Source organism: Cervus elaphus, chromosome X, assembly GCF_910594005.1.
Source record: "Cervus elaphus chromosome X, mCerEla1.1, whole genome shotgun sequence".
NCBI classification, from domain to species: domain Eukaryota; kingdom Metazoa; phylum Chordata; class Mammalia; order Artiodactyla; family Cervidae; genus Cervus; species Cervus elaphus.
In genome coordinates, this window is record NC_057848.1 from 76,968,488 (window position 1) to 76,994,275 (window position 25,788).

Sequence of the window (25,788 nt, forward strand, 5' to 3'; positions counted from 1 at the left end):
CATGTGCTTGCCTTTGCCCTCAGGAGCCCTGTTGAATCTACTGAGAAGGGACGTTCAGAGTGAACACCATGAGTATCTCAGCTCTTGGAGGAAGCAGCAAAGGTGAGGTCTGGGCGCCTCCTGGGCCTGGACTTGGCCACAGGGCAGCAGAATGAGAGCAGTGTATGGGGAGGGCTGCAAGCAGGCCTCGGGGTCCTGGGGTGGGGCGCCCCTGCTGAGGCCGCCTGGCCTTGCCACCGCCAGGGAAGCCTCTCTCAGCAGGCCAGGAGGAGCGCAATACTGTCCTCAAGCAGATGAAGGTCCGCACCACGCTGAAGGGGGACAAGAGCTGGATCACCAAACAGGATGAATCGGAGGGCTGCACCCTGTAAGTCTGGGTGGCTGGGAGGGCCGGCGGCAACAGGTTGGGTATGGGATGGCACTCCATGGGTTACACTAAACCAGTCCCAGGGTGGGAAAGGCCCGGTGCCAGAGTGTGCAACGTGGATGCGGGCCGGGGAAGGAGAAGGTGCGATGGGAATGGTTGGCCAAGTTCCTGAGATACATGTAGCAGTCCCCTTTTGTGTTCCCTCTTTGCCCAGTGAGCTGCCCTCCGGCCGGACTCGTACCACCTCGCTTTCATCAGTTGGGGAGGTCCCGAAGGCCAGGTGAGAGGTGCTGCCCAGATGACAGGTGGGTGGGCCCACACTGCAGTCCTCGGGGGACAGGGAGGCCTTTGAACTCCACTGGAAGGACTGCTTTTACACTTCCTGGGAAAAGGAGCACAGTGACTGGATGCAGGTCCCCTGGGGCCAGCTGCCTCTCCAGCTACACCTCCGTGACTTCAGCTGAGAACTGAGACCAAAATTGTCACTGAACACTCCCAAAGGGGTGCAGACAATGTCTCTGAGATCCTCTGGGGCCTTCAAGAGTCACACATGACTCCCCTGCATAAGTGCCAGGGCAGACTCAAACACTTGCTCCAACTCTCTCCAAGTTCAATATGACATGTTTTGACAGCTGGCTCTCCTCTCTATTTCAAGGAATTTTGCATAGAGGTGTCCAGGGTGGTTCTGAAGTGTCAGCACATCCTGCCCAGATCAGGGGGAACTACTCCTAAGAAGTAGGGGGTTAGCATTAGGGGATAGGGAATTGGTTGGGGGGGGGTGCTAAATTCAGCCTTGACCCTTGTTCCAAAGAGCCAGCAGTTGGCAGTTGAGGGCAGTGGCCACAGCTGGAAGGGTAGGGTCCAAGTTCAGTGCTAGCCCAATGGGCTGCCTCTGGTCACAGTGGCCTTGCCCGGAATCCCTCAGTGACTCAGCACCTGTCACCTACCAGGTCCTGTACTGGGCACAGAGGACACAACCCTTTCCTCAGGGAACTGACATCCTAGCAGGGTAAAGGGGCCTGACCCAAGTAGAGAGATGAGCTTAAAAGATAGAATTGCCGATTGTGATAGCAGTTGGCAGTTGGCAAAGGCCTGAGCACAGTTCAAAGATAATCTACTCATTGTGGGGTATGTTTACTTTGGGGGTGCAGTTCTCAGCCTGGGCTTTGGTTTGGAAAACACATGGGATAAGTGACATTTTTGCTTTGCTCCCAGCCCAAGTGAGTTGTGGGGATGGAGGGCAGTGCCCCTGCCACCTGCCCGTGTGGGTCCCTTTAAGACCATCCCATGCTACTCAAGCCTAATCTTCCCTGCCCACATCCCTCACTCTCTGAGCACTCCCTGCCCCCCCAGGCGGGGAGTGAAGGCATCCCACCGGCTGGAGGAGGGAGGCTAGAGCAGAGTGGGAGGTAAAGGATAGCTGGCCTTCGCTGGCTCCTGCCTGGGCTCCACCCCTTGGACCCTCATGTGTCTTCCTGGAGAGGACTGGGCAGAGTGGGGCATCAGATCAGGTTAGGGGTTCTACCTGACATGGCTTCAGCCCCCAGCCTCTGACCACAGAGCCTCAAGCCTGAGCTGGGTCAGCTCTGAGGATAGAGGTAGGGAGTGTTGTCATCCATCCTAGAAGAACACCTGCTCAGGGGAGCACCGGGGCCTGGCAGAACAGGGAGAAACCTGACTTTGGATGGGATACCTCTGTGTTCATGCCCAGCCATGGAACATACCTTCCTGGGCATCAGCTGTGAGCCAGGGCCCAGAAGAATCAGCCTTTCCTGGGGAGCATGAGGGAGACAGGTAGACCAGGACAGGCACCCTGGCTAGGGGTGCAGATGTGGCTGGCTGTCTTGAGAAGCAACCGGTGCCTCTTGCTCCCCTTGTTCTGACCACACTGGGACACTCACCAGCCCACCCCCTTTACTGTCATCGGGCAGCCTTGGCCCACTCGTGAGGCTTCAGTTCACATCCTACCTTCTTTTCCCTTGGCAGGCCCCTGAGCACGAGGGCTCCCACGGGCTATATCATCCGGTAGGTGACCACAGGAGCCCGCCCGCCCGCCTCCCCATGCCCACCCACACGGCCCTGGCTTCTCCCGGGGGGCTCACCAGGCTGCTTCTTCCGGACTCTTTTTCAGTGGAGTGTTCACCAAACCTGTGGACAGCTCGTCCCAGCCTCACCAGCACTTCCCCAAGGCCAATGGAGCTCCAAAAAGGTGTGTTCACAGGGCGCTGGCCAGTTGTCCAGTGGGAGGTATGGGAGTCCCCTGTCTGTCACTGAGGGGGTGGTAAGTGTCAGGTCTCTTCCTGTGTAAGGAAGGGCCCTGGACCACACAACCAGTGGCCTTGTCCCTGTGCCAGTCGTGGCACAGGGTCACCAGGACAGAGTCACAGGGAAGAGGCTGCACAGAGCCCAGCCTTGCTGATCAGCTGTGCTGAGTGGGGTGCTTTGGGCCGCCGCCTTCTCAACAGGAAAAGCAGGACCAAGGGGGCTGGGCCTGTCTATGGCAAGAGGGTGGCCCTGCTGAGGGTGGTACACATGTCCTGGGTATCTGGCAGGGCTTAGAGCAAAGAGGAAAGGGCACCAGCACCCACTTGTCCACCTGCCACATGCCTGCTGGGCCATGTAGGCAAATGTGGAAGCAAGGCGGGAGGGGGGGGGGTCTGTGGGTACACATCTGAAAACTCCTTGTCTCTCTAGCATGGCCAGTCTGGGGAAAGCAGGTCCCACTGGCCCTCCCCGCCCTTCCTCCTCTGGCTACAAGATGACCACGGAGGATTACAAGAAGCTGTGAGTAGGCAATCACAGACCCAGCTTGGTTCCCTCTTCCCAGGGCCCAGACACGGGGTCCGCTGAGGGCAGCTGCCTGCTTGCCTCTGAGCACAGTGCAGACTGCTGTCCTGCCACTCTGACCTCCCTGCCAGTTGCCACTGTGGCCTGGACCCCACCAGAGGATGGCGAGCCCCAGAAAGTTGGACAGTGTGCACCTTGTACTTCTGATCTCAGGCAAAGTAGGGGCTGTAGGAAGCTTGTGGAAGGAGCTGGTGGGTCTGGAGAAAGCATCTTGGGTCATGGCCCTGACTGTTTCCTGGACTGTGCCAGGCTGGCCTAGCACCTGATGAGTCCAAGCGTGCTGCTGGCCCTGGCAGCCTGTCAGCTAAGGGCACTTTGTAACTAAATGTGGGTTGCTTCTTGTATGTCAATCTTTGGGGTCCCCCTTGGAGCTCCCCATGTGGCTGCATGCAAGGCCCCCTCCTGTGGACCCAGCAGCGCGGGGTCTGGACAAATGTGGATTGTGCCTGCATTCCCAGGAACCCAACATCTTTATCTTGCTTGTCCCCTGTCACCATCATCCACTGACATGGAGCAACTAGGGAATCTCTCTGGAGAAGGGGTTGAGGCTTGAACTGGGTCTTGGGGGACAGTAAGGGTGGGAACAGGGAAAGCCAGCAAGTCTAGCTTTCCAAGAGGAAAGAGTGGCTTGGACAGAGTCCAGGGGCAGCCAGGCCAACACATGCTGTTGTTCTTGTAAGTTAGGAGGCCAAGCTGCAGAGGGCATGACAGGGAATGGTGTGAGGGTGGTCGATGGAGGAGGGGCCATGACTGGCAGCATCTTCAATCCTCCACCCCAGGGCCCCCTACAACATCAGGCGCAGCTCAGCATCAAGAGCTGCTGAAGAGGAGGAGGTGCGCTTCTCTTCTGATGAGCAGAAACGGAGGTAACGGTGCCTGCTGGGTGTCCCACGGACAGGGCAGGGCCCAAGTCTCCACCGCCTGGGGAGACAGGGATTGTGCATGACATGTGGAGCATCTGTCTTGTCTATTGGCGGAGGGTGAGCGCCAGCAACAGGTAGCCTTCCTGGAATCCCTGAACCACCCACTCAGTGCTGGGCCTGCCCAGGGACTCCCTCTTAGGAGCTTTCTATGAGGGCAGAACCAAGGTAATGAGGAATTTCTCTATCAGTTTGTTCAAAAGGGTCCTGAGCAAATTGGACTGAAGTAGGCAGTGCCTGGTACCCAGGGACAAGCCACCTGCATGTGGCTGGGGACAGGACCAGTCTCTAGAGGGGCCCATGCCCCTTGTCCCAAAGTGAGGGCTGGGTGCTTGGGCACAGCTAGGCCCCAACCTCAGCCTGACCCCCAGTGTCAACATCTGCTGGCCTGTCCTTGACATTGGAAACGCACCGAAGGCCCCCATGCTGAAGGCTCAACAGATGGGCAATGCTAAGGGCAGAGTCAACAGTAGCAGAGGGAAGAGCTAAGAGCTCCAGGGCCAGGCTGCCAGGCATTGATTTCCCACTGTGCAGCCCGCCAAGTGTGGGCTCTCGGGCAGGTCACTAAAGCTTTCTTCTGCTTCCTGAGTAGCTGCCCTGCCTCATCCATTAGCTGCCCCCTCTCTGTGCCACCCCAGGTCCGAGGCTGCCAGCAGTGTGGTGAGGAAGACAGCTCCCCGGGAGCACTCCTACGTCCTGTCAGCAGCCAAGAAGAATGCCGGGTGAGCAGCTCAGCAGGGGACCCAGCAGGGCCACCCAACCTGCTCCATACTCTGGGCCAGGTCCTTCCCCCTCAGGGCTCTGCTCTTCCTCTGCCTGTGACAGTAGGTTGACAGGGACCCCATGTGTACTTTCTGGAAACCTGAGAGGTCTGGCTGCTGCCATCAGGGCAGGCAGGGTGCTGGGGATGATATCACATGTGTGTGGCTTCTGTGAACATGTCGCCTTTCTGCCTTCTTCAGCAGCCCTGCCCAGGAGACACTGGCCCCATTCATTGCCAAGAGGTAAATGTGGGCAAAGGGAGGGAAGCTCTTGTACTCATAGGGGTGGAGTGTGTGGAGAGTGGGTGCAGGGGGGATGGAGTTGCTGTCCCTGAGCAGAAGGAGTTGTGCAGAGTTGGCGGCTTCTGTTTGGAAGCCAAGGAAGCCCATGGTTGGCCATGGTGGCACAGAAGACCCTGGCAAGCAATGCTGCATAGGCAGGAGCTTGGCTCAGAGAACATGGCTGGTGATGAGAAACTTCCATTTGCCAGTGGCCAATAGGACCAGGTCCCTGACCCAAGATGGAGCTGTAGTGTTTCTTGGAAACACTGGGGTTTTGTACTGGGGTTTTGCACACTGGCCTCTGGGGTTTTGCAGCAAGAATAGGTACCAGGGAAGAAAGCAGTTGTTCCTTTGCACTCCTTCCCACCCTACCAGGGGTTGGCTGGACAATGCCTTGGCAGGAGGGGTAATTGAGAGCCCCTGCCTGACCAGGCCCTTGGGAATGACCATGACATTGGAGATGGGTCCTAAAGGCTGAACAAGAGCCAGTGGGCCGTGATCAGGACATCAGGATGCTGCCGCTGAGTGACGGGACAGGACATCTTCTGGGAGAGGAGAGTACTTGGGGAGGACAGGGGAAAAAAAACTTCTGGAAAGCTGAATATTAGGGATATTCTGTTGGATAGAGAGGGAAAACATCTATGACAAGCTGAGGACTGAAAAACAAAGGGAACTTGGCATGCCAAGTGTTCCAGGCAGAGGACCCAGCTGTGCAAAGACTCAGAGGTGGGAAGACCAAAAATGCAGACCAGAATACAGCCAGCATGATCTTGGAGACAAGTTCCCACTAAGAGTCAGTTTGTAGTACTTTGTCATGGCAGCCTCAGGAACCTCATAGAGACGTCCCAGGCCTTTCTCCCAGCTTCTGGTGTTGCTGGCAGTCCTTGCCTTATAGACACATCACTCCTACCTCTGCCTCCACTGTCACAATACCTTCTTTTCTCTGCGTGTCTGTGTCCAAGTTTCCCTTGTATAAGGACACCAGTTGTTGTATTTAGGGCTCACCCTACCCCAGTATGACCTCACTGTAACTTGATGACAAATTGATTGCAAAGACTATTTCCAAATAAGATCATGTTGCCAGGCTCCAGGCAGACAGAATTTTGGCGGGACACTATTCAACCCTGTGTCCTGTCCTTATCCCAAGCTAGAGTCACTCAGCCACCAACATGACTGAAAGAAAGCATATCGTTCAGGCCCCAAGTGCATTTGTTTCTCTTCTTGCCCAAAGGGTTGACGTGGTGGATGAGGATGGGTCTTCTGAGAAAAGCCAGGACCCACGTGCTCTGACAAGATTCCCTGCTGGCTCGAGCAGGTAATCAATTGCTTACCTCTGCCCATGGTTGGAGACTGCCAGGTCACCTCCCTACAGGGCCTCAGGGTCAGTGTCCCCATGTGCCCAGTGACAGGATGGGACACTGAAATCAGTAAGGGCCTGTCTGGCTCAATGTCCTGAGGTTGAAAAGGGCAAAACAGCCTGGTCTTCTGGGAGAGAGTGCTTCAGTCTTGTCTTTCTGATGCTTATCTGTGTCAACTTAAACCTTGCATCACTGAGCACTGTAGTGGCCAACTGTGGGATGTGAGATGGTCTGCGGCCAGGGTACGTGTTCAAGGCTTTCCTGTAAGTTGGTCAAGTTCACCCTGCCAACGCTGTCCTCTGCCTCCTTCTTTGCCAGTGCAGACAGGGGCAGAGCCAAAGTGTCATGGGCCACTTGGGTGGAGCTCATGCTGAACCCAGGTGGGTGCCAGGAACTGGCTCTGGCCCATGAGCCCATGAGATGGGAGGCTCTGGCAGTGGGGTGACAGGGCAGGGGCAGTCTGAGCGTGGGTGATCTCACTCCAGGCAGGGCTCTGATTTGCCCTGATTTCTGAGCCCCAGAGTGTTGGGCAGATAATGGTGCTCTCTTTTGTCTGCAGGCAAAAGGCAATCAATACCTCTTTGTACTCTGAGCTGAATCATGCTAAGTCCTGTGAGAACGCCACTGCCCCTGGGGCTGTTACGGGTCTCGTAATGCCACTGCATGTCCACACACCACTCCTTGACTCAAGTCCCTCAACCATTTGTATGTGACCTTGGTCCTTGGGGCCACCTCTTCTGTGCCAGGAGAGAGATAGGATAACCTGCTACAGCCCAGACTGGTGGAGGAGAAGGAAAACTGCAGGAGTTCAAGGCCAGCCACAGGTCACAGCCAGAGCAACAGGAAAATTTAAGAGCTCTTCACGAGGTAGCATTGATGGGACATGGTGACTAATGGAATACAGGGGCTTAGTATGCCAGCATTGCTGGAATAAAGGGTCACAAACTGGTTGACGAAAATAGCCAAATGTATTGTCTCCCAGTTCTGGAGGCTGGAAGTTTGAAATCAAGATGTCAGCAGGGTTGATTTCTACTAAGACCTCTCTATTTGGTGTATAAATGGCTGTCTTCTCCCTGAATTTCTTCACAAGGTCTTCCTCAGAGTGTCTGTGTCCTGACCGCCTCTTCTTATAAGGACATTAGTCATATTAGATTAGGAGCCACCCTACTCCAATATGACTTCATCTTATTTATATCTGAAACATCCTTATTCCAAATAAGCTCACATTCTGAGGTACTGGGGATTAGGATGTAAATATATAAATTTTGGAGGGGACAAAATTTACCGAAAACAAAGTACATTTCTGAAAAGTGAAAGTGAAAGTCTCAGTCATGTCCGACTCCTGTGACCCCATGGACTATACAGTCCATGGAATTCTCCAGGCCAGCATACTGGAGTGGAAAGCCATTCTCTTCTCCAGGATCCTCAACCCAGGGATCTCCTTAATTTCTGTTTTGGAAAAAACAAAAAGCAATTAATGTTGATTTTACATGCTTTCTTAAAGCACAGAGGAGGAGAACTAGGTTGTGCTATCAATTGAGAGGCATTTTAACATTTATTCCAGAAAACTCCTTTGGCTGTTTACTGCCCACCACCTGGCTGTCACAGCAAAGTGGCTGTCTGTCTTGGTCAGGCCACCATAACCAAGGCCCCACCATAAGTATGCAATAGTGGTTTGTCAGGAAGGCTCTTCCATTAGTGTTTGCAAACTACAAGGTAGCTTCCCCATGAACTGCTGGCTGGTCCCAGGCAGCCTTCCTGTCTGACGCTACCCCCATGAGGCCCTGCAGTGACTTAAGGGGTCACCATCAGCCCCTCCATGCTCAGCTCCTGCCTGCCTCAGTTCAGTTCAGTCCCTCAGTAGGGTCCAACTCTTTGCGACCCCATGAACCACAGCACGCCAGGCCTCCCTGTCCATCACCAACTCCTGGAGTTCACCCAAACCCATGTCCATCAAGTCGGTGATGCCATCCAACCATCTCATCCTCTGTCATCCCCTTCTCCTCCTGCCCTTAATCTTTCCCAGCATCAGGGTCTTTACAAATGAGTCAGCTCTATGCATCAGGTGGCCAAAGTACTGGAGTTTCAGCTTCAACATCAGTCCTTCCAATGAACACCTAGGGCTGATCTCCTTTAAGATGGACTGGTTGGATCTCCTTGAAGTTCAAGGGACTCTCAAGAGTCTTCTCCAACACCACAGTTCAAAAGCATCAATTCTTCAGTGCTCAGCTTTCTTTATAGTCCAACTCTCACATCCATACATGACTACTGGAAAAACCATAGCCTTGACTACACAGACCTTTGTTGGCAAAGTAATGTCTGCTTTTTAATATGCTGTCTAAGTTGGTCATAACTTTCCTTCCAAGGAGTAAGCGTCTTTTAATTTCATGGCTGCAACCACAATCTGCAGTGATTTTGGAGCCCAGAAAAATAAAGTCAGCCACTGTTTCCACTGTTTCCCCATCTATTTGCCATGAAGTGATGGGACCGGATGCCATGATCTTAGTTTTCTGAATGTTGAGCTTTAAGCCAACTTTTTCACCCTCCTCTTTCACTTTCATCAAGAGGCTCTTTAGTTCTTCACTTTCTGCCATAAGGGTGGTGTCATCTGCATATCTGAGGTTATTGATATTTCTCCCGGCATTCTTGATTCCAGTTTGTGCTTCTTCCAGCCCAGTGTTTCTCATGATGTACTCTGCATATAAGTTCAATAAGCAGGGTGACAATATACAGCCTAGACATACTCCTTTTCCTATTTGGAACCAGTCTGTTGTTCCATGTCCAGTTCTAACTGTTGCTTCCTGACCTGCATACAGGTTTCTCAAGAGGCAGGTCAGGTGGTCTGGTATTCCCATCTCTTGAAGGATTTTCCACAGTTTCCTGTGATCCACACAGTCAAAGGTTTTGGCATAGTCAATAAAGCAGAAATGGATGTTTTCCTGGAACTCTCTTGCTTTTTTGATGATCCAGCACATGTTGGCAATTTGATCTCTGGTTCCTCTGCCTTTTCTAAAACCAGCTTGAACATCTGGAAGTTCGTGGTTCATGTATTGCTGAAGCCTCGCTTGGAGAATTTTGAGCATTACTTTACTAGCATGTGAGATCAGTGCAATTGTGCAGTAGTTTGAGCATTCTTTGGCATTGCCTTTCTTTGGGATTGGAGTGAAATCTGACCTTTTCCAGTCCTGTGGCCACTGCTGTTTTCCAAATTTGCATATTGAGTGCAACACTTTCACAGCGTCATCTTTCAGGATTTGAAATAGCTCAACTGAAATTCCATCATCTCCACTAGCTTTGTTCATAGTGATGCTTCCTAAGGCCCACTTGACTTCACATTCCAGGATGTCTGGCTCTAGGTGAGTGATCACACCATCATGATTATCTGGGTCGTGAATATCTTTTTTGTACAGTTCTTCTGTGTATTCTTGCCACCTCTTAATATCTTCTGCTTCTGTTAGGTCCCTACCATTTCTGTCCTTTATTGAGCCCATTTTTGCATGAAATGTTCCCTTGGTATCTCTAATCTTCTTGAAGAGATCTCTAGTCTTTCCCATTCTATTGTTTTCCTCTATTTCTTTGCATTGATCACTGAGGAAGGCTTTCTTATCTCTCCTTGCTATTCTTTGAAATGTTGCATTCAAATGGGCATATCTTTCCTTTTCTCCTTTGCTTTTCACTTTTCCTCTTTTCTCAGCTATTTGTAAGGCCTCCTCAGACAGCCATTTTGCCTTTTTGCATTTCTTTTTCCTGGGGATGGTCTTGATTCCTGTCTCCTGTGCAATGTCACGAACCTCCATCCATAGTTCATCAGGCACTCTATCTACCAGATCTAGTCCCTTAAATCTATTTCTGATTTCCACTGTATAGTCATAAGGGATTTGATTTAGGTCATACCTGAATGGTCTAGTGGTTTTCTCCACTTTCTTCAATTTCAGTTTGTATTTGGCAACAAGGAGTTCATGATCTGAGCCACAGTCAGCTCCCGGTCTTGTTTTTGCTGACTGCATAGTTATCTATAGTTATCTGCCTGCCTAGTTATCTAGAATTCCAGGCCTAGTTGTATCCCTGAAGGAGCTCAGACCACTGGGGAACAGGGATTGAACCAAAATAACTGATTTGTGGCCAACTAGGAGGGGCATCCCCGTCTCAGGCGCCAAACCCTACAGGGGAACAGAAAGAGTGCCACAGCAGGATGCCCCATCCCGCTCTGGACTCCTGACCTGCCTGGGTGCCCCAAAGGCCCCTCAGTACGAGTGTCCAAATCTGAGCTCCCATCTCCACCATCTCCTCCATCCCTTTCCCTCCCCACCTCAACAGCCCACTTGTGGCAGTGGCCCTGCCTCCATGCACCATGTGACCTAGTTTCTGGGGCTCATCTCATTTCCCCCCTCTTGATGTGAAGGATAACTCCTGCCCACCTTCCAAAGTGCACTCACTCGGATACTCCCTCTCAGAGACGCCAGCCTGTGTGAGAGCCCCAGGCCTGGCTGCTGCCCCCATCACAGCACCGCTCAAGCTTTCTTGCCTCTCTGCTTCACCTGTCAGAAGTGCCTTGGTGCTGGTGTGGTTGGGTGCTTCTTGAGCTGCAGAAAGAAAGAAAGTGAAAGAAAGTGAAGTTGCTCAGTCATGTCCGACTCTTTGCAACCCCATGGACTGTAGCCCGCCAGACTCCTCTTTCCATGGAATTCTCCAGGCAAGAGTAAGGGAGTGGGTTGCCATTTCTGTCTCCAAGGGATCTTCCTGACCCAGGGATCGAACCTGGCTCTCCTGCACTATAGGCAGACGCTTTACTGTCTGAGCCACCAGGGAAGTCCATCATCAAATGAAAAGGCCAATATTGCCCCCTGTTGGTGTCAGAGGGAAATGCCACCATGGTCAGCCGAGAAGGAGCTCCTCTGTCCTCCCTCCCTGACTTCTCTCCCTCTTTTAGCTGGATGAGTCCTTTGGCACAGGCCACTTGCATTCCCACCTGCAGCTGTGGCTTCACTGGATAAGAGCTTCTGGCCTCCAGCAGCTCTCAACCTGGCTGACCACTTCAGATTGAACTAGAGCTGTGGGTGGTTGAGGGTCTGGAGAGGGGCGAGGCTGCTGGCTGCAGAGGAGGAGAGGCTTGGAAGACCCCTGTGTGAATTTGCTGGGGCTTCCATGAAAGGGTTCCAGAAACTGGGTGGATTAAACAACAGAAATGCATGCTTTCAGAGTTCTAGAGGCCAGAAGTCCTGAATCAAGGAAGGTGTCAGCGGGGCTGTCTGTTCCTCCAAAGGCTCTGTAGTAGAGTATGTTCCAGGCCTTTCTCTCAGTTTCAGTCCTTGGCACCTCTTAGAGTGTAGATGCATCACTCCGACCTTGTTTCTGCCATCATATGGCTGTCTTCCCTCTGTGTGTTTGTCCCCTTTCTATAACGCACCCTCTCTACTCCAGTACAATCTCATCGTAAATGTTTACCTCTGCAAAGACCCTATTTCCAAATAAGGTCACATTCACAGATACCAGGGGCTTCAGCACATCTTTTAGGAGGGACACAATGCCACCCGTAGCAGGACCCATGGGGGCTGAGCCTTTAAGTCAAAATCGCTCAGGAAGCAAGCATTAAGGGAGAGGCACCAGCTGGGACAGTGCTTGGTTCCTATTTCCTGTCTGACAGAACTAGAAATGCCGGGGAGAAGATACGCTTTACTTACCTGTGACATCCCCAAGTGGAATGTGTCCCTGCTCCCTGGCACAAAGGAGCAACAGGCTGTCTTCATGGTCATCATGAATGGAGATGGGCTAGATGAGAGCTACCCATGTGCACCAGGCCCCCTCTGGGCTTTCTTGTGTAGAGAAGCCCTGTCCACCGCAGCCCTTCCATTTCCTCTCATCATCTAAGTGTCCAGAAGGGAAAGAGATGAGCAGCTCACTGACCTGCCCTCCAGGGGCTCCCTGTCTCCATCCTGCCCCCCACGCACCTCTCCTCCTGGGACCCCCGAGTGTCCTTTCTGACATGCCTGATCATGTCAAGGCCCCAGCCCCACCTCAAGCACATCTTGTGGACTTTCTTTGCCACAGTCGATCTGGCCTCTGTCTTTAAGAGCCCTGCCAGCCTCTTCCTCCTCCCACTGTCTCCCTTCAGTGAGTTTGGGCTCAGCTACTCCTCCATGGAACTTTCCAGGTGCCTTTGGGGCTTGATTTGGGCATGGCCCTACAGGTTACTTGTGTCAGTGCCCATGCCACTTGGCCCTCATCCTGTTCCCTGCTGGGCCAGGGGCTTCACCAGGGGAGGCCTGGGACTCACCCCTACCTGTACCCCAGTGGCCAGGGACAACCAAAAGAAGGAGTGAGTGGCTGTAATGTGGACCTGATAGGTGTGGTTTGGAGTGAAGGAGAACCCCACAAAGCCAACGTTCTAGATTCTCTTCAGCCCTAACCATCAGCACAGATAGATCCTCCTGGGTGTCAGGCCCTGCAGTGGGGACACAAAATCCAGTGGTATTGGAGGGCTGTGTGCAGTCATTCTCAACCAGGCTCTGAGCAAGGGAATGCTCAAAGGGACCTTCTGAGGGCTGAGAATGTCTGATCCTGCCCGGGTTCCAGCTCATGGGCACCTGTTCTCTGACCTTCAAGCCCTGAGTCTCCCCTTTCACTGGCTGTCACTCCAGATTCAGCGTGTAGGTTTCCTGGGGATCTTGCTCACCATGTGTTCCCATCAGCCCATGTGAACTCACAAATTGCCACTTTGGATGCTGCAGTGCGGCCACAGACAGGGCTCATCTCTGTACCCAGAAGGCCCCTCACTGTGTCTGAAGGAAGCTGGGATCAAGAACACGAGACTGATAAGAGGTCCCTTGGTCCCCTTCCTCTGGCACATGGAAGTCAGTGGCCTAAGCTCAGCTGCAGCACCAAGAAGACTCAAGTCCAAGGAGGAGACAAGAGAAAAAAAGGGAGGGGCAAGGTCTGGGTGTCCCACTGCACTAGCCAGGAGGCTCCTGAGAGAGGACACCATGGGACCCCCAGCACAGATGGGGAAGGGGAGGCCTTTCTTACCAGCAACTCTCTACCTCTCCTTTGGCTGCAGTGCAAGAGGCGAGGAGACTGTCCACCTGCAGATCACAACACCCGGGGCAGGACTCCACCTGGTGGCCCCACACCTGGAAGAAATGAGGTACACACGATTGTAGAGATGGGAGCAGCAGGGCCAGGCTGCAAGTGATGAGGTCTGCGGGCTGGTTGGTGGGAGAAATGAGCAACCTGGATTCTTTGCCCCATCCCATTTCACTCCAGAACTCCTGGGAGCAAGCACTTGGTTCTACGGGGGAACAGATGCAGCCCTGGGGACCCCCTGTCTGGAGTTGCTGACTGTCTGCTTGGTGGGGGGAGGCAGACACAGACACAAGTGAGGTCAGGCCTGAGATGCCAACCTAGCCATGTGCCAGGAGCCCCTGGAAGTGATGGCTCACCCTGCTGGGCCCTGAGGATGGGAGCAGCCAACTGTACTGGGTGGGGATCTGGGCTTTGTGGAGCCCCCCCCTGCCCAGGCCACTAAGGCCGTTGTGTGTGACTGGGGCCACCAGGAATGGGGCGGGGTCACTGGATCAGCCTCGACAGTTCAGGAGTGGGGGCGGTTCAGGGAGATGCACAACCAGCAGGGAGCACAGTGGACTCAGGCTTACTCCCAAGGTAGGGGGCAGACAGGTAACATGCAGGCAGGGCTTGGGGGATGGGGGGATGGGTCCAGCAAAGCTGAGGTGGGAGCAATTGGAAATCTGAGCAGGGAGGGGAGACCCGTGGAGGGAGGGAGACTTCTGTGCTTCTCTGTGGCACTCTGACTCCTGCTCATTTAGCTACTCACCTGCCTCCATGCCAGCACCTGGGAGGCTGCAGGAAAGCAGACAGACTGGGACCCCACCTCATGAGGCCAAAGTCTGGGGAGGGAGGCCAGAATGGACACCCAGGCTAATCCTTGGGGCAGTGGGAGCTCCAAGCAAGGGCCTCTCACCCGCATGGTGGTGGGGGTGGTTAAGGAAGGCTTCCTGGAGGAACTGACATCTAAAATGACTCCTGATGGATCTGTGGATCCCTTGACTCTTCCTTGGCTCCTCCCTCTCTACACCGCAGGCCCAGTCAGGCACTGAGTCCTGTCCATTCTGTTTTAGAGATATTTCTGTCCCTACTCGCTTCCCTGGGGCCAGGCCTCCTCTATCACTCACCCCATCCCAGGATCTTCATATTTCTACTTGGGTGCCATTTCTAAAGGGCAGCAGTAGTTCTCTGCCAGGCCTGGCGAAAACCCCTGCAATACCCCCTTCCTTTTAGGCTCTGCAGCCTGAACTCTACCTTGCCTGATGGGGCCCAACCACCCCCTCCTGGCTCCCCTTATATACACTCCTCCCTGGACCTTGCCCTCCAGCCTTCCCCAGCCCCACTTGGCTGTGCAGGCTGTAGGCTCTGCCGGGGATGCCCTTGCCATTTGTATTGTCCAGTCTCAGCCAGGATGTCTCCCATCTGCTGCACCTCCTTCATCTGTGTGTCTTTCTGTGAAGGGCTTTCCATACTGAGCTCACACAGAGAGTCTTCCACACAGAGTCATGATTGTCCACACACGGATGGCCCTGCCCCAAGAACCCCAGGTTCCTGGAGAGCCCAGAGCCTGTCCCAGAACAGGACCACAGTAGCATTTATTGCTGGAATAATTGAGAATTACCCAGTGTGACAATGTCTTTAATATGGCAACACTGGAAGCTGCTTCACTGGTTTCCTTAAGGTGACAAGTACCTGGGAAACAAGGGCAAAGTGACCCTGAAAGACACAGGAGGAAGCCGGGCTGTCTCTGAGGAAGGTCTGCGCTGTGTGCCCCATAGGCCTCTGGCATTTTGTCTGGAAGTGACAAAGCTATAACAGCCCATTGAGATCCCCTGGAGTGCCCCCTCCAACTTTCCAACAGAAAGTCAAGTTGGAGAAAAGGAAGAAAGAGGGAAAACTCTTAATAGAATTCACTAAGCCTTGCCTTGCCCCAAACAGCCAAGCCCATGTCCCCATGCAGGATGTAGATGCAATCACTGTGTCCATCTTACAGATGAGAAAACTGAGACCCTGAATGGTTCAGTAACTGCTAAGTCCCATGGCCAAGAGCAGGCAGATCCATAATTCCCACCTAGCCTGCCTGACTCCCACCCCACACTTTTTGCTCCATAACTCAATACAGTAGTGGGGGCTAGGGGTAGAGGGCAGGGAGGGATGCTATACTTAGTACTTTACAAATTACTATTTATGATTACCTTACCAAGAGGCCTTTCACAGTTTGTGGTTGAGCTTTGGGAGAGAGGTCAGGGCTCAAGAGATTTCCATGTTCTATGTAGAAGGATGAGAGTAGAAATAATGGGGTTCAAGTTTGATGTTTACATGGGGTACAGTGTCAAGGGGCTCGAGGAGAGAGGAGCTGGCAAACTGAGCACAGATCATATTGTGGAGGTGGTGGCTGCCTAGTCATTCCCCTGGAGGCAGCTGGGGAGGTTGGTCAGTTCTGGCCATGTTGAGGGTGAGCTTCCTGAGGGTCAGCCCAGGAAGTAGTGGGTATATGGAGAAGTGGGAAAAGGCAGATGTCATTGGCTTCAGAATGACAGTTGACACCATGGGAGCAAAGGAGGTGACCAAGATCAGTGGCAAAGCATGCAAATGGTGAGGAATGCCAGGAACACCAACATTTAAGGGGAAGAAGAGGAGAAATAGATGGAAGAGATATGGAAGGTGTGGCAAGGCAAGCAGGAAGCGGTGACACAGAGTCATGAAGGATGGATGGGGGAGAAAAGGTGGGAGTTACCCACTGGGTCAGTGTTCCTGAATGGTCACAATGACGGGAGTGTTTCTGTTGGGGTTGGCACCATGAGACTCCCTGATGACCTCAGAGAGAATACAGGGAGTTTGAATCAAGAAGGTAGGATCAATTTTTACCCCATAGAAGATTATAGTCCAAAACTCTGAAGAAGCCAGACTGCTTGGGTTCAAATCTCGGCTCTTCCCCTTGTTCCTTGTGGAACTTGGGACAAGTCACTCCAGGCCCTCTGTGCCTCAGTTTGCTCATTTGGAAAGTGGGCATGGATAAGAACAGTGACCATGCTGTGGGGTTGATGTGAAGAGCTAATGCATGCAGAGTCATGAGAATGGGGTCTCACTGTCAATCAATAGTAGTTGTTAGTAGATCCTGATAATTAGCCAATCCTGCAACATCAGGACTTAAGCTCTTCGGAGAAAATTAGCATTTGGGAATGAGGTAGCTGCCCCCACTTAAGTGTGGGTGCTTAACTTCTGTTTCTTTCCACTTTAGGTCTTCCTCAGGTTCCAAAGACAAAGAGGTCCCTCACCCCGGAGAGCCCAAGAGAAGCTTGACTAGTGAAGGAGCCTTCAGGAGCCCTGATGCAGACTCTGAAAGGTAACTTGGTGCAGGGACCAGAGCCCATGTGGCCCCCCATCCAAGGTCAGTGGATGGAGCTGGGACCAGGGCTATTCCATTCCTCACTGTGTCCCCAGTGTCTGGGGTGCAGGTCCTCAATGAATATCTGTTGAAAGAATGAATGAAGGAATGCATAAGGCCTGGAGAAGGGTAGGCCTCCGCCAAGATCCCTCAGGGAGCCACTTGGACAAAACTCTAGAGGAAGACAAAACTGTAGGCCAGGCCACCCCAACCCCAGCCCTTGGCCCAACCTCATTGTGCCTTTACTCCATGGAAAGCAACCCTGTGGACAGCCATGGCAAGCATAGCCCTGAGCTGGAGGTTTAGGGAAGTCATTGATCAAAGGATGTATGGGCCCTTGCAGAGCATCTCACAGGGACTTCCAGGATGGCCTGTGGACAAAGGGAGATGTGGAAGGGGTGCAGGGGTGGGAGGCAGAATGATAGCAGGGAATGACAAGTCCAGAGGGGCTGGTTGTGCCCAACATCATGCAACCATCGAACTCACGTCTCCCTGAAGCCCAACCAGGGGAGCCTGGGTGTGGTGGGCAGGGGCTGAGAGTTGGGCACGTCCTCAGTGAGAAGCTGGTAGCTAGTAACGAAGAGCCTACAGGCTTGTCCACCTGCTATCGCCTTCTCATTGTGGAACCTCAGCCCTGGGCTCTGTGGTTTATTAGTGGCCCCAACCGTTTTGTCCTTTGTTCTGTTGGTCATGCCCCCGCCCACCTCCCATTGTGCCCCCTTGCTCTGTTTCTTGGCTCCACTCTTGCTCCCAGCCAATCAATTTTGGGATGAAAGCTAAAATAGTGCTGGTATCATCTTGGCTTCTGTTGAAGCAGTACAGAGTGGCAACTGAAGGCCTGGGCTTCTGGTCCTTGAGGACTGCTCTCAGGATGCCTGAAAGTGAAAGTCACTCAGTCGTGTCTGACTCTTTGCGATCCCATGGACTATATAGTCCATGGAATTCTCCAGGCCAGAATACTGGAGTGGGTATCCTTTCCCTTCTCCAGGGAATCTTCCCAACCCAGGAATCAAACCCAGGTCTCCTGTATTGCAGGTAGATTCTTGACCAGCTGAGCCACAAGGGAAGCACATTAAATTAATTTATGTTAATTTAAGTAAAATTAAATTAAAGCCCATTTTTCCAGTGGTCATGTATGGAGTGTTGGACTATATGAGAGTTGGACTATAAAGAAAGCTGAGCGCTGAAGAATTGATGGTTTTGAACTGTGGTGTTGGAGAAAACTCTTGAGAGTCCTTTGGACTGCAAGGAGATCCAACCAGCCCATCCTAAAGGAGATCAGTCCTGGGTATTCATTGTAGGGACTGATGTTTAAGTTGAAACTCCAATCCTTTGGCCACCTGACGCAAAGAGCTGACTCATTTGAAAAGACCTTGATGCTGGGAAAGATTGAGGGCAGGAGGAGAAGGGGATGACAGAGGATGAAATGGTTGGATGGCATCACCGATTCAATGGACATGGGTTTGGGTGGACTCCAGGAGTTGGTGATGGATAGGGAGGCCTGGCGTGCTTCAGTTCATGGTGTCACAAAGAGTCAGACACTACTGAGTGACTGAACTGAACTGAACTGAATTAAATTACATCAAATCAAATTTACATTAAGTCATTAAATTACATTAAATTAAATTTACATTAAATCAAAACCCTGTAAATCAGCAAATGTTTCTTTTCCCATCCAGATCAAGTGCACAGTCAAGTGATGGCAACATGGGATTGGAAGCCATGGGCTCCCCAGCTGAAGACTTGGTTGGAGCAGATGTCAGCTCTGGGAAAGGAGGGTGAGCTACCCTGGGGAGGCCAGTGGCCCCAAGTTGCTGATTCTTTCATGTTCCTGGTAACAGTCAAGCCTCCACAGCTGCTTGGGTTGCTGGGGGCAGAGCACTGCTCATTTTCCATAGTCCTGCCCACTGCTTCTCCCATCTCCAGCACTCCCACCACCACCACATCCTTTGTCCCTGGACTTTCCACTCCCGAGATTTACCTCTCCTTGAATCTTGCTTCTTCTCCTACTCTCTTCCACTGGCTCTCAAGTTCCTCCCAAGTAGGCACAAGGTAAACATGGGGAGCTAGGTTGATCCGTGGGAAGGAGAGAATGATGGGTGAATCACTGCCTTCTTGATTCTTGGCTGAGCTCTAAGGGCAAGCTAGAAAGAAGTCCTTCATCTCTGCTTTTTGCCCTTCCCTTCCAGAAGCCCCAAAGCCTCCTCCCTACCCCAGTCTTCCTCCTCTGGCCAGCTATGCTCTCAGGTTCAGTGAATGGAAGAGCAGTGGCCCAGGAGAAAAAGTGGGAGACAAGTGTATCCACCTGGGCTCTGACTTCTTGGACTTCGATGGAGTCAGGGCCCATTTTCTCAGGTGATTTGTGGAGTGGCAAGGTCCCACCTGTCTCCAAGTGGTTCCAAACCAAGCATAACTCTTCCTGAGGGGAAAAGTCCAGGTGTGCAGATGTTGGTAGAGATAGTTCAGCTCCAAGCTGTACTACAGCCCTCATGGTTCAGAGCAGATGGCCAGAGAGGAATGGCGAAAGTGATGCCTGCAGAGAGCTGCTAAAGCACTTGCCAGCCAGCACCCCTGCCCTACAGCAGTCTGTTTGAGGAGGGACTCCTTTGTTTTCCCAACTGGTCCTTTCAGCTGCCCCTACTTGTCCGAGCCCACCGGAAGCCTCTGCCCTCCCTAGGGTTACTAGTTTGCAACGGATGCCTGAGCCCTGACCCCCACTTCCAAATCAGGAGCACAAGCCCACCTGGGAAGAGGATGGCAGGCTGGGGCCTCTGGTGCCAGGAAAGCCCATGGGGCCAGGGCCTTGGTTCTCTGAGTTTCCCATAGTGGGGAGGGCTGTGCAAGAGCCCCACACCTGCAGCCAGTGTCATGGTGCTGGCCAGCACAGTTTTGCAGATTGACTCCATTCTCTGGTCCAACATTACTGGACTTGGTTCTTGATTACTTCCTCTTCGGATATTTATCCAGATCATCCTTCTTGCGTATGCCCCGTGACAAATTGAAGTCTTTGATTTCTGTTTTCAGTTTCCTTAAAATGAAGCTGAAGCTCATATTAACTTGCAAAATTATCTGAAGAATCTTCTAGATTTTTATAACTTTTAATGCAGTGTTTTACACTGTCTCTTCTATAGTTATTTTGACAATGACTGTTAAGAGACTTGCTTTTATGATCTTTCTAAAGAAAAAGTTGTTTGTCATGAACAAAAAAGCACTCTCCTTTTCCATTCATTTTCCTGAGTTTACTTAATAATTGAATTCAGTGATTATGGTGGGTTTGGGAACAAACGCAAGGTGGAGTGTACAGGCTAGTACAGGTGACCAGGTGCTCCATAAGCCCTGACTTCGCGGAGTGCTATGATTCATGCAGAGACAGAGAACTCAGCCTACACCTAGGAAGGTTGCATAAGACAGCACCCACTGAATCTGTATCAAACTGACGGGCAAAGACAGACTGCAAATGGTTGCTGCTTCTACAGATAGCCACAGGGCCCAGTAATAATCACAGGAATGTTTTAGCATGTGTTAGGGCCCAGACTGATGCTGAAGTTGAAGCTCCAGTATTTTGGTCACCTGATGTGAACAGCCAACTCATTAGAAAAGAGCCTGATGCTGGGAAAGATTGAGGGCAGAAGGAGAAGATGTCATCAGAAGATGAGATGGCTGGATGGTATCACCAATGCAATGGACATGAAATTGAGCAAACTTCAGGAGATGGTGAGGGACAGGGTGATGCTGGGAAAGACTGAAAGCAGGAGGAGAAGGGGATGACAGAGGATGAGATGGTTGGATGGCATCACCTACTTGATGGACATCAGTGTGAGCAAGCTCCAGGAGTTGGTGATGGACAGGGAAGCCTGGTGTGCTGCAGCCCATGGGGTCGCAGAAAGTCAGACATGACTGAGTGAGTGACCTGAACTGAACTGAGGGAGGTTTGGCATGCTGCAGCCTGTGGGGTCGCAAAGAGTCAGACATGACTGAGCGACTTAGCATACTTGCACACACACTGTTCTCAGTAAATGTATGAGGCAGACACAGTTATCACCCCATTTCAGAAGCCACTCTCTTGGGGGGAGTAGACATAAAGACACAAAGTCCTGAACCAAGACCAGGCTTGGACTCCTTCCACAGGCCGTGCTCACCTGCTGGCTTCACCCCTCTCCTGGATGATCAGGAGGTGCCCAGTGCCAACTCACAACCTTGCAAGCCTGCACCAGCAACCATCAGGTAAGGGTTGGCCAACTTCGCAGTGATCAACCTCTTTGCCTCTGGCACCTCAGGTTCCCCCTCGCACTTCTCAGCTCTATGACATCTTCACATCAGGCAATCACCACAGGACAGGGAAGCCTAGAAGGGGCCTTGACATAGAGGTTAGCCCACCCACTAGGGGCAGTGGGAGAGAAGATATGGGTGATAAGTCAGGTGACCCAGAAAACTTAGCACATAGCCACAGGGACTCAAGCTGAGGTGGCAGAGAAGAACGCATTGGGAGTTGGAGCTTAGAAAGAGACCCTGCTCGGAGGAGTCAAGGGGAAGAATCCCAGGGACAGCCAGTAGAGGGCTCAGTCCCAGGGAGCCATTGAGGTGGCTGGGGGAGGTGCAAATGTGCAATGGAAAGAGGTTGTACATTCCCAGGCTGCACGCTTCTCTGCCCTATTTGATCTACCAATCCACCAGTGGAGAGAAACCATTTTACTATGAATTTGTGGAGCATTTAGTAAGTAAAGATCTTTCTGGATTTCCACAGAGCCCCAGGAAATGTAAGTCATGCAAAGATTCTGGAACCCAAAACTAGCAGGACACTTCCCTAGGGATTCCAAACTGTTCATGTCCAGTACTTAGTCTTGAACTGGGGTATTAAGGCCACAGCCAGGGCTCACAGGATGCTCTAACTCACAGCAGCCTTTATTGGCATACATAGGTCCTCCTTTCCCATGAGAATGCAGCTAGGAAAGGGAAGACCCGGGCCCCCAGTCTTCTTTGGTCTGAGGCTTCAGCAGGCCTGTGTGCTTCCTCCCTCAGCTCTGATGCCATATCGGCCTCTGCTGTCCTGGCCAACAGGAAGAGCAACAGCCTGGCAGACCTGGAGGATATGGAGACAAATCCAAAGGGGTAAGGCATCAGCCAACGGTGCTTCTGTGGTGGAGAGATGCAGCTCAGGTATGCATTAGCCCTTGGCTGGGTAGGTGAGATCAGTGATGCCTACTAGCCAAAGGGATGTGGTGAGGGCTGAAGCTCCAGCTACAAACCTCTGGCCTGTGCCTCCGAGGCCACAGAGCCTCCCAGTACACCTTGTTGCATCTAGCTAGGAAATCCTCCATAACCAGGAAGTCATCCACTCTTTCGGTCAGCACTCACTTGGACGGCACCTGCCCTGTCCTGGGGGTTGGAGCACATAGACAAAACCCAGCCAAGACGGGAATAGGGGAAGTGGGGCCTAACACAGCCTTGTGCAACAGGTGATTTTGAGCTAAATTTTGAAAGGTAAATAGGAATCCTCCAAGCAGAGGGAACAGTATATACATAAGACTCCAAACAACCTGGTATTTACTTGGCACTGTATGTAGCTGAGTGTGGACAGGCTTGTCACAGTAGGCATGGGCTGACTGGCCTTTAGTACCGGATATCATTAATAATCACAACTACTTCACTTTGGGGTACCTCCTGTGTGCACAGTCCCGTACTTAGTTTCTTATACAGTCCTCCCCACAATTGTGAGCTTTGCACCTAATTATAATGAAGAACAAAGGACTAGAAGTCACATCTCTGTGACTCCTGGGAAGAACAGTGCTCTGAAAGAAATAACCAAGTTGCTAAGATAAGAAAGTAATGGTGGTGAGGAGGGTACTACTTAGATGAGTGGAGTGGGGCGATGATTCAGGAGAGCTCCTCTAAGGAGGAGAAGGAACCAACAACTCAAGGAAGAGCAAGGAGAAAAGAACTGGAGATGGGCAAACATACACTAAAAAACTCTGCTGTGGGAACACTTAGCAGGTTCCTAAGCATCAAGTAACTGGAGCCAACCTGGTGAGGGGGATCACAGATGGAACTGGGCCCTGGTAAGCCATGAGACGGAGACTGCATCTTATTTCAATTTTTAAGCCAGAGAGGGACATGGTCTGATTTAGGTGTTTAAAAAGTGAGTGAATTCCTGCAATGTTACACCTCATTATAGCTACTTTTATTTTTACACTTGTCACCCCTACATAAACCACGGAGCTGGGGGTTGGGTGGGCAACAGATCTCTAAGGTATGAGGCCCTATTATGTGACTTTTTGTTTGTTTGTTTTGAATTTAACTGAAAGTTAACAGAGTGAAAACAAAAATTGACACCTGTTACCACATTTGGGGAGGGTTAAAGAGGACCCTCCTATGGGCCTCGGTTCTTGGTAAGGACCCAAAGAAGAATCTGAGGTCTTACCCATGGCAAAAGAAAGTTTATTAAGGAAAAAAAAAACAGAAAGAACACCTCAACTGAGACATGGGCCAAGCCAAGAGAGGCACTGGCAACAGAATGATGAAGTACAGGGTTTTTTTCAATACAGAGGGCTTTTACATATTCACCTAGACCAGCATGGACTGACAGTTTTGATTGGCAGTTGGAAGTTGCATAACAACAGGCTCTATCACACATTCTTTCCCGTAAAATTCAGTCTGTTATAATCATGTATATATGTATAGATGTATGTATGTATGTATGTATGTATAGAATATTTATGAACCCTCAGTGGACTCCTGGATGCCTAAGGTTACTTGAGGACACACCTGCACATCAAGGGCACATGTGAGGGAATTGAAAAAGCCCCTGTGGGCTTTGTATGGACTCTCTGCCTAGGGCACATGTGCTAGAGCTGGAAAAGTGTGGTTATTTTGTAGTATATCAGTGAGCTCTCCTGGGCCACAGTGGCACATGTCTGGGGTGGGGTTTAGACATCAGCTTGAATTATCCATTAACTTATGTAATATTCCTCAAACCTGGGGAAGGATCTTGCTTCTTGCTATGCAATTTGACAGTGGAGGAAACAGAGGGCTCCTGTGAAGAGCAGAGCTAGGGATAGAGCTCAGACACGGCTAACTCTGGGCTTCCCTTGTGGCTCAGTGTAAAGAATCTGCCAGCAATGCAGGAGACCCAGGTTCAATTCTTGGGTCCAGAAGATACCCTGAAGGAGGGAATGGCAATCCATTCCAGTATTCTTGTCTGGAGAATTTCATGGACAGTAGAGCCTGGCAGGCTATAGTCCATGGGGTGGCAAAGAGTCAGACATGACTGAGTGACTAACACTTTCACATGGCTAACTCTTACTCTGCTTAAAAGTTTGCAAAATCAAAACAAACTTTATTGATCCGTGTTTCACAACTCTGGCTGCATTTGATAACCACCTGGGAAGTTTTTGTTTATTTTTTTAAGTATCCAGAACCCATGCAGAGATTTAGACTTAATTGCTGTAGGGTAGTGGTTCTGAACCTGGGGCATCTCCCCCACCTCCAACCCCCGAGTCTCGTGGCAATGTTTGGAGACACTGCTGATGGCCACAAATGGGAAAGGGTGTTACTGGCAAGTAGTAGGTGGAGACCAGGGATGCTGCCCAATGGCCGACAGTGCACAGGACCGCTCCCATCACAGTTATCCAGTCCAAAATTTCAATGATGGCGAGGCTGACAAACGCTGTCCTAAAGCTGATCTCTACGGAAAGTCAGAAGATACGGGCTGGGAAGAAAAAACGGCGCACACACTCCCCACCTTCGCTGCAGGTAGCTGAGCAGTGGGAGCAGAACGTACGCACCTGCACAGGCGCACACCTGCACCCCTTTGACTCCAGGCCAGCGAGAGGCCTTCCAGTGTGCGCCTGCGCGTGCGTGCCCCGGGGTGGGGGTGGGGGGGGGAGGTGAACGTATGCGTCCAGCTCCTGTGCGCCTGCGCGCGCCGCCATTTCCTGCGGCTGTGTGCTCGCGTCGCGGGGCTTGTCGGGAAATGCGACAGTCCACGCTTCGAAATGGCTACCTTGGGCGAGAGAAGCCTTGGCGGCAGTTCCCGTAAACGCCGCCAGATGGCGCGCGAGGATAACAATTCTGCCTGGCCGCCCATCTTGGGCGCCTTGGGCTCTCGCTGCCCATCCCCCGATGGTCTGGAGGATCTGGGTGGTCCCACCCGCATGGAGTTGACGCAGCCCTCCTGAACCCGAGTGCACCATCACCACAGTGCAGGCGGAGGCGGGAGAGAGGAAGGAAGCTGGGTGCCTGCAAAGATCCAAAGGGGCTGTTTGGCGAGCTGCCTTGGTGGTCTCTGGACGCCAGAGACTGGCCTTTAGAGCTGGCTGCGGCCAGGACCCATGGACACGAGGGGAGGGCAGCTCGACCCGTCAACCCCGAGGGACCCTGGGCGCACCTGCAAACTCAGGGCGCTGGGGCTCCGTGGGGAGAGGACGTCATTATCAAGAGGTCGAGGAGGGAGGTGGACAGGTTGGGTCGTCCAATCTGCACAGCAGTGCCTTTGTCCCAAAGTTGAAGAACTGCGCTAATCTGACTTTGGTTGCTTCATCACAGTACATGACAGGTACAGGAAGAGGTTGTATAGTGTAGTGAGCATGAACTCCTATGCCTGGGCTCTAATGTAACCCCTGTCCCTTACTTGCTGTGTGGCCTTGGGTATCTTACTCATCTCTGTGCTCCAGTTTTCTTACCTGTAGAATAGTGGCAAAAATACATCCTACCACGTAGGGCTGTTGTGAGGGTTAAATGGTTTTGTGTGTAGGCCATTTCCTGGCACAAAGTACTACATACATGTTGGAGTCTCGTTTTATTAAAAGTT

The 25,788-nt window shown here is 51.9% G+C and overlaps 1 protein-coding gene across 5 annotated transcripts in view; it reads left to right on the top strand.

Moving 5' to 3' along the window:
• Positions 1-25,788, top strand: part of ZNF185 (zinc finger protein 185 with LIM domain) — a 66,787-nt gene that overhangs the window by 11,954 nt on the left and 29,045 nt on the right. For 2 of the 5 annotated variants that reach the window (XM_043896999.1, XM_043896998.1), the window contains 15 exons: positions 24-102; positions 244-367; positions 582-647; positions 2,354-2,392; positions 2,499-2,576; positions 3,062-3,151; positions 3,994-4,080; positions 4,773-4,856; positions 5,097-5,138; positions 6,409-6,492; positions 13,590-13,676; positions 16,836-16,940; positions 18,662-18,760; positions 21,111-21,206; positions 22,002-22,091. In XM_043896999.1, coding sequence (XP_043752934.1) covers positions 69-102; positions 244-367; positions 582-647; positions 2,354-2,392; positions 2,499-2,576; positions 3,062-3,151; positions 3,994-4,080; positions 4,773-4,856; positions 5,097-5,138; positions 6,409-6,492; positions 13,590-13,676; positions 16,836-16,940; positions 18,662-18,760; positions 21,111-21,206; positions 22,002-22,091 — 1,205 coding nt within the window. In that variant the 5' untranslated portion in view covers positions 24-68. The remainder of the gene's footprint in view (positions 1-23; positions 103-243; positions 368-581; positions 648-2,353; positions 2,393-2,498; positions 2,577-3,061; positions 3,152-3,993; positions 4,081-4,772; positions 4,857-5,096; positions 5,139-6,408; positions 6,493-13,589; positions 13,677-16,835; positions 16,941-18,661; positions 18,761-21,110; positions 21,207-22,001; positions 22,092-25,788) is intronic. The other 3 variants (XM_043897000.1, XM_043897002.1, XM_043897001.1) reach the window with 3 other exon arrangements.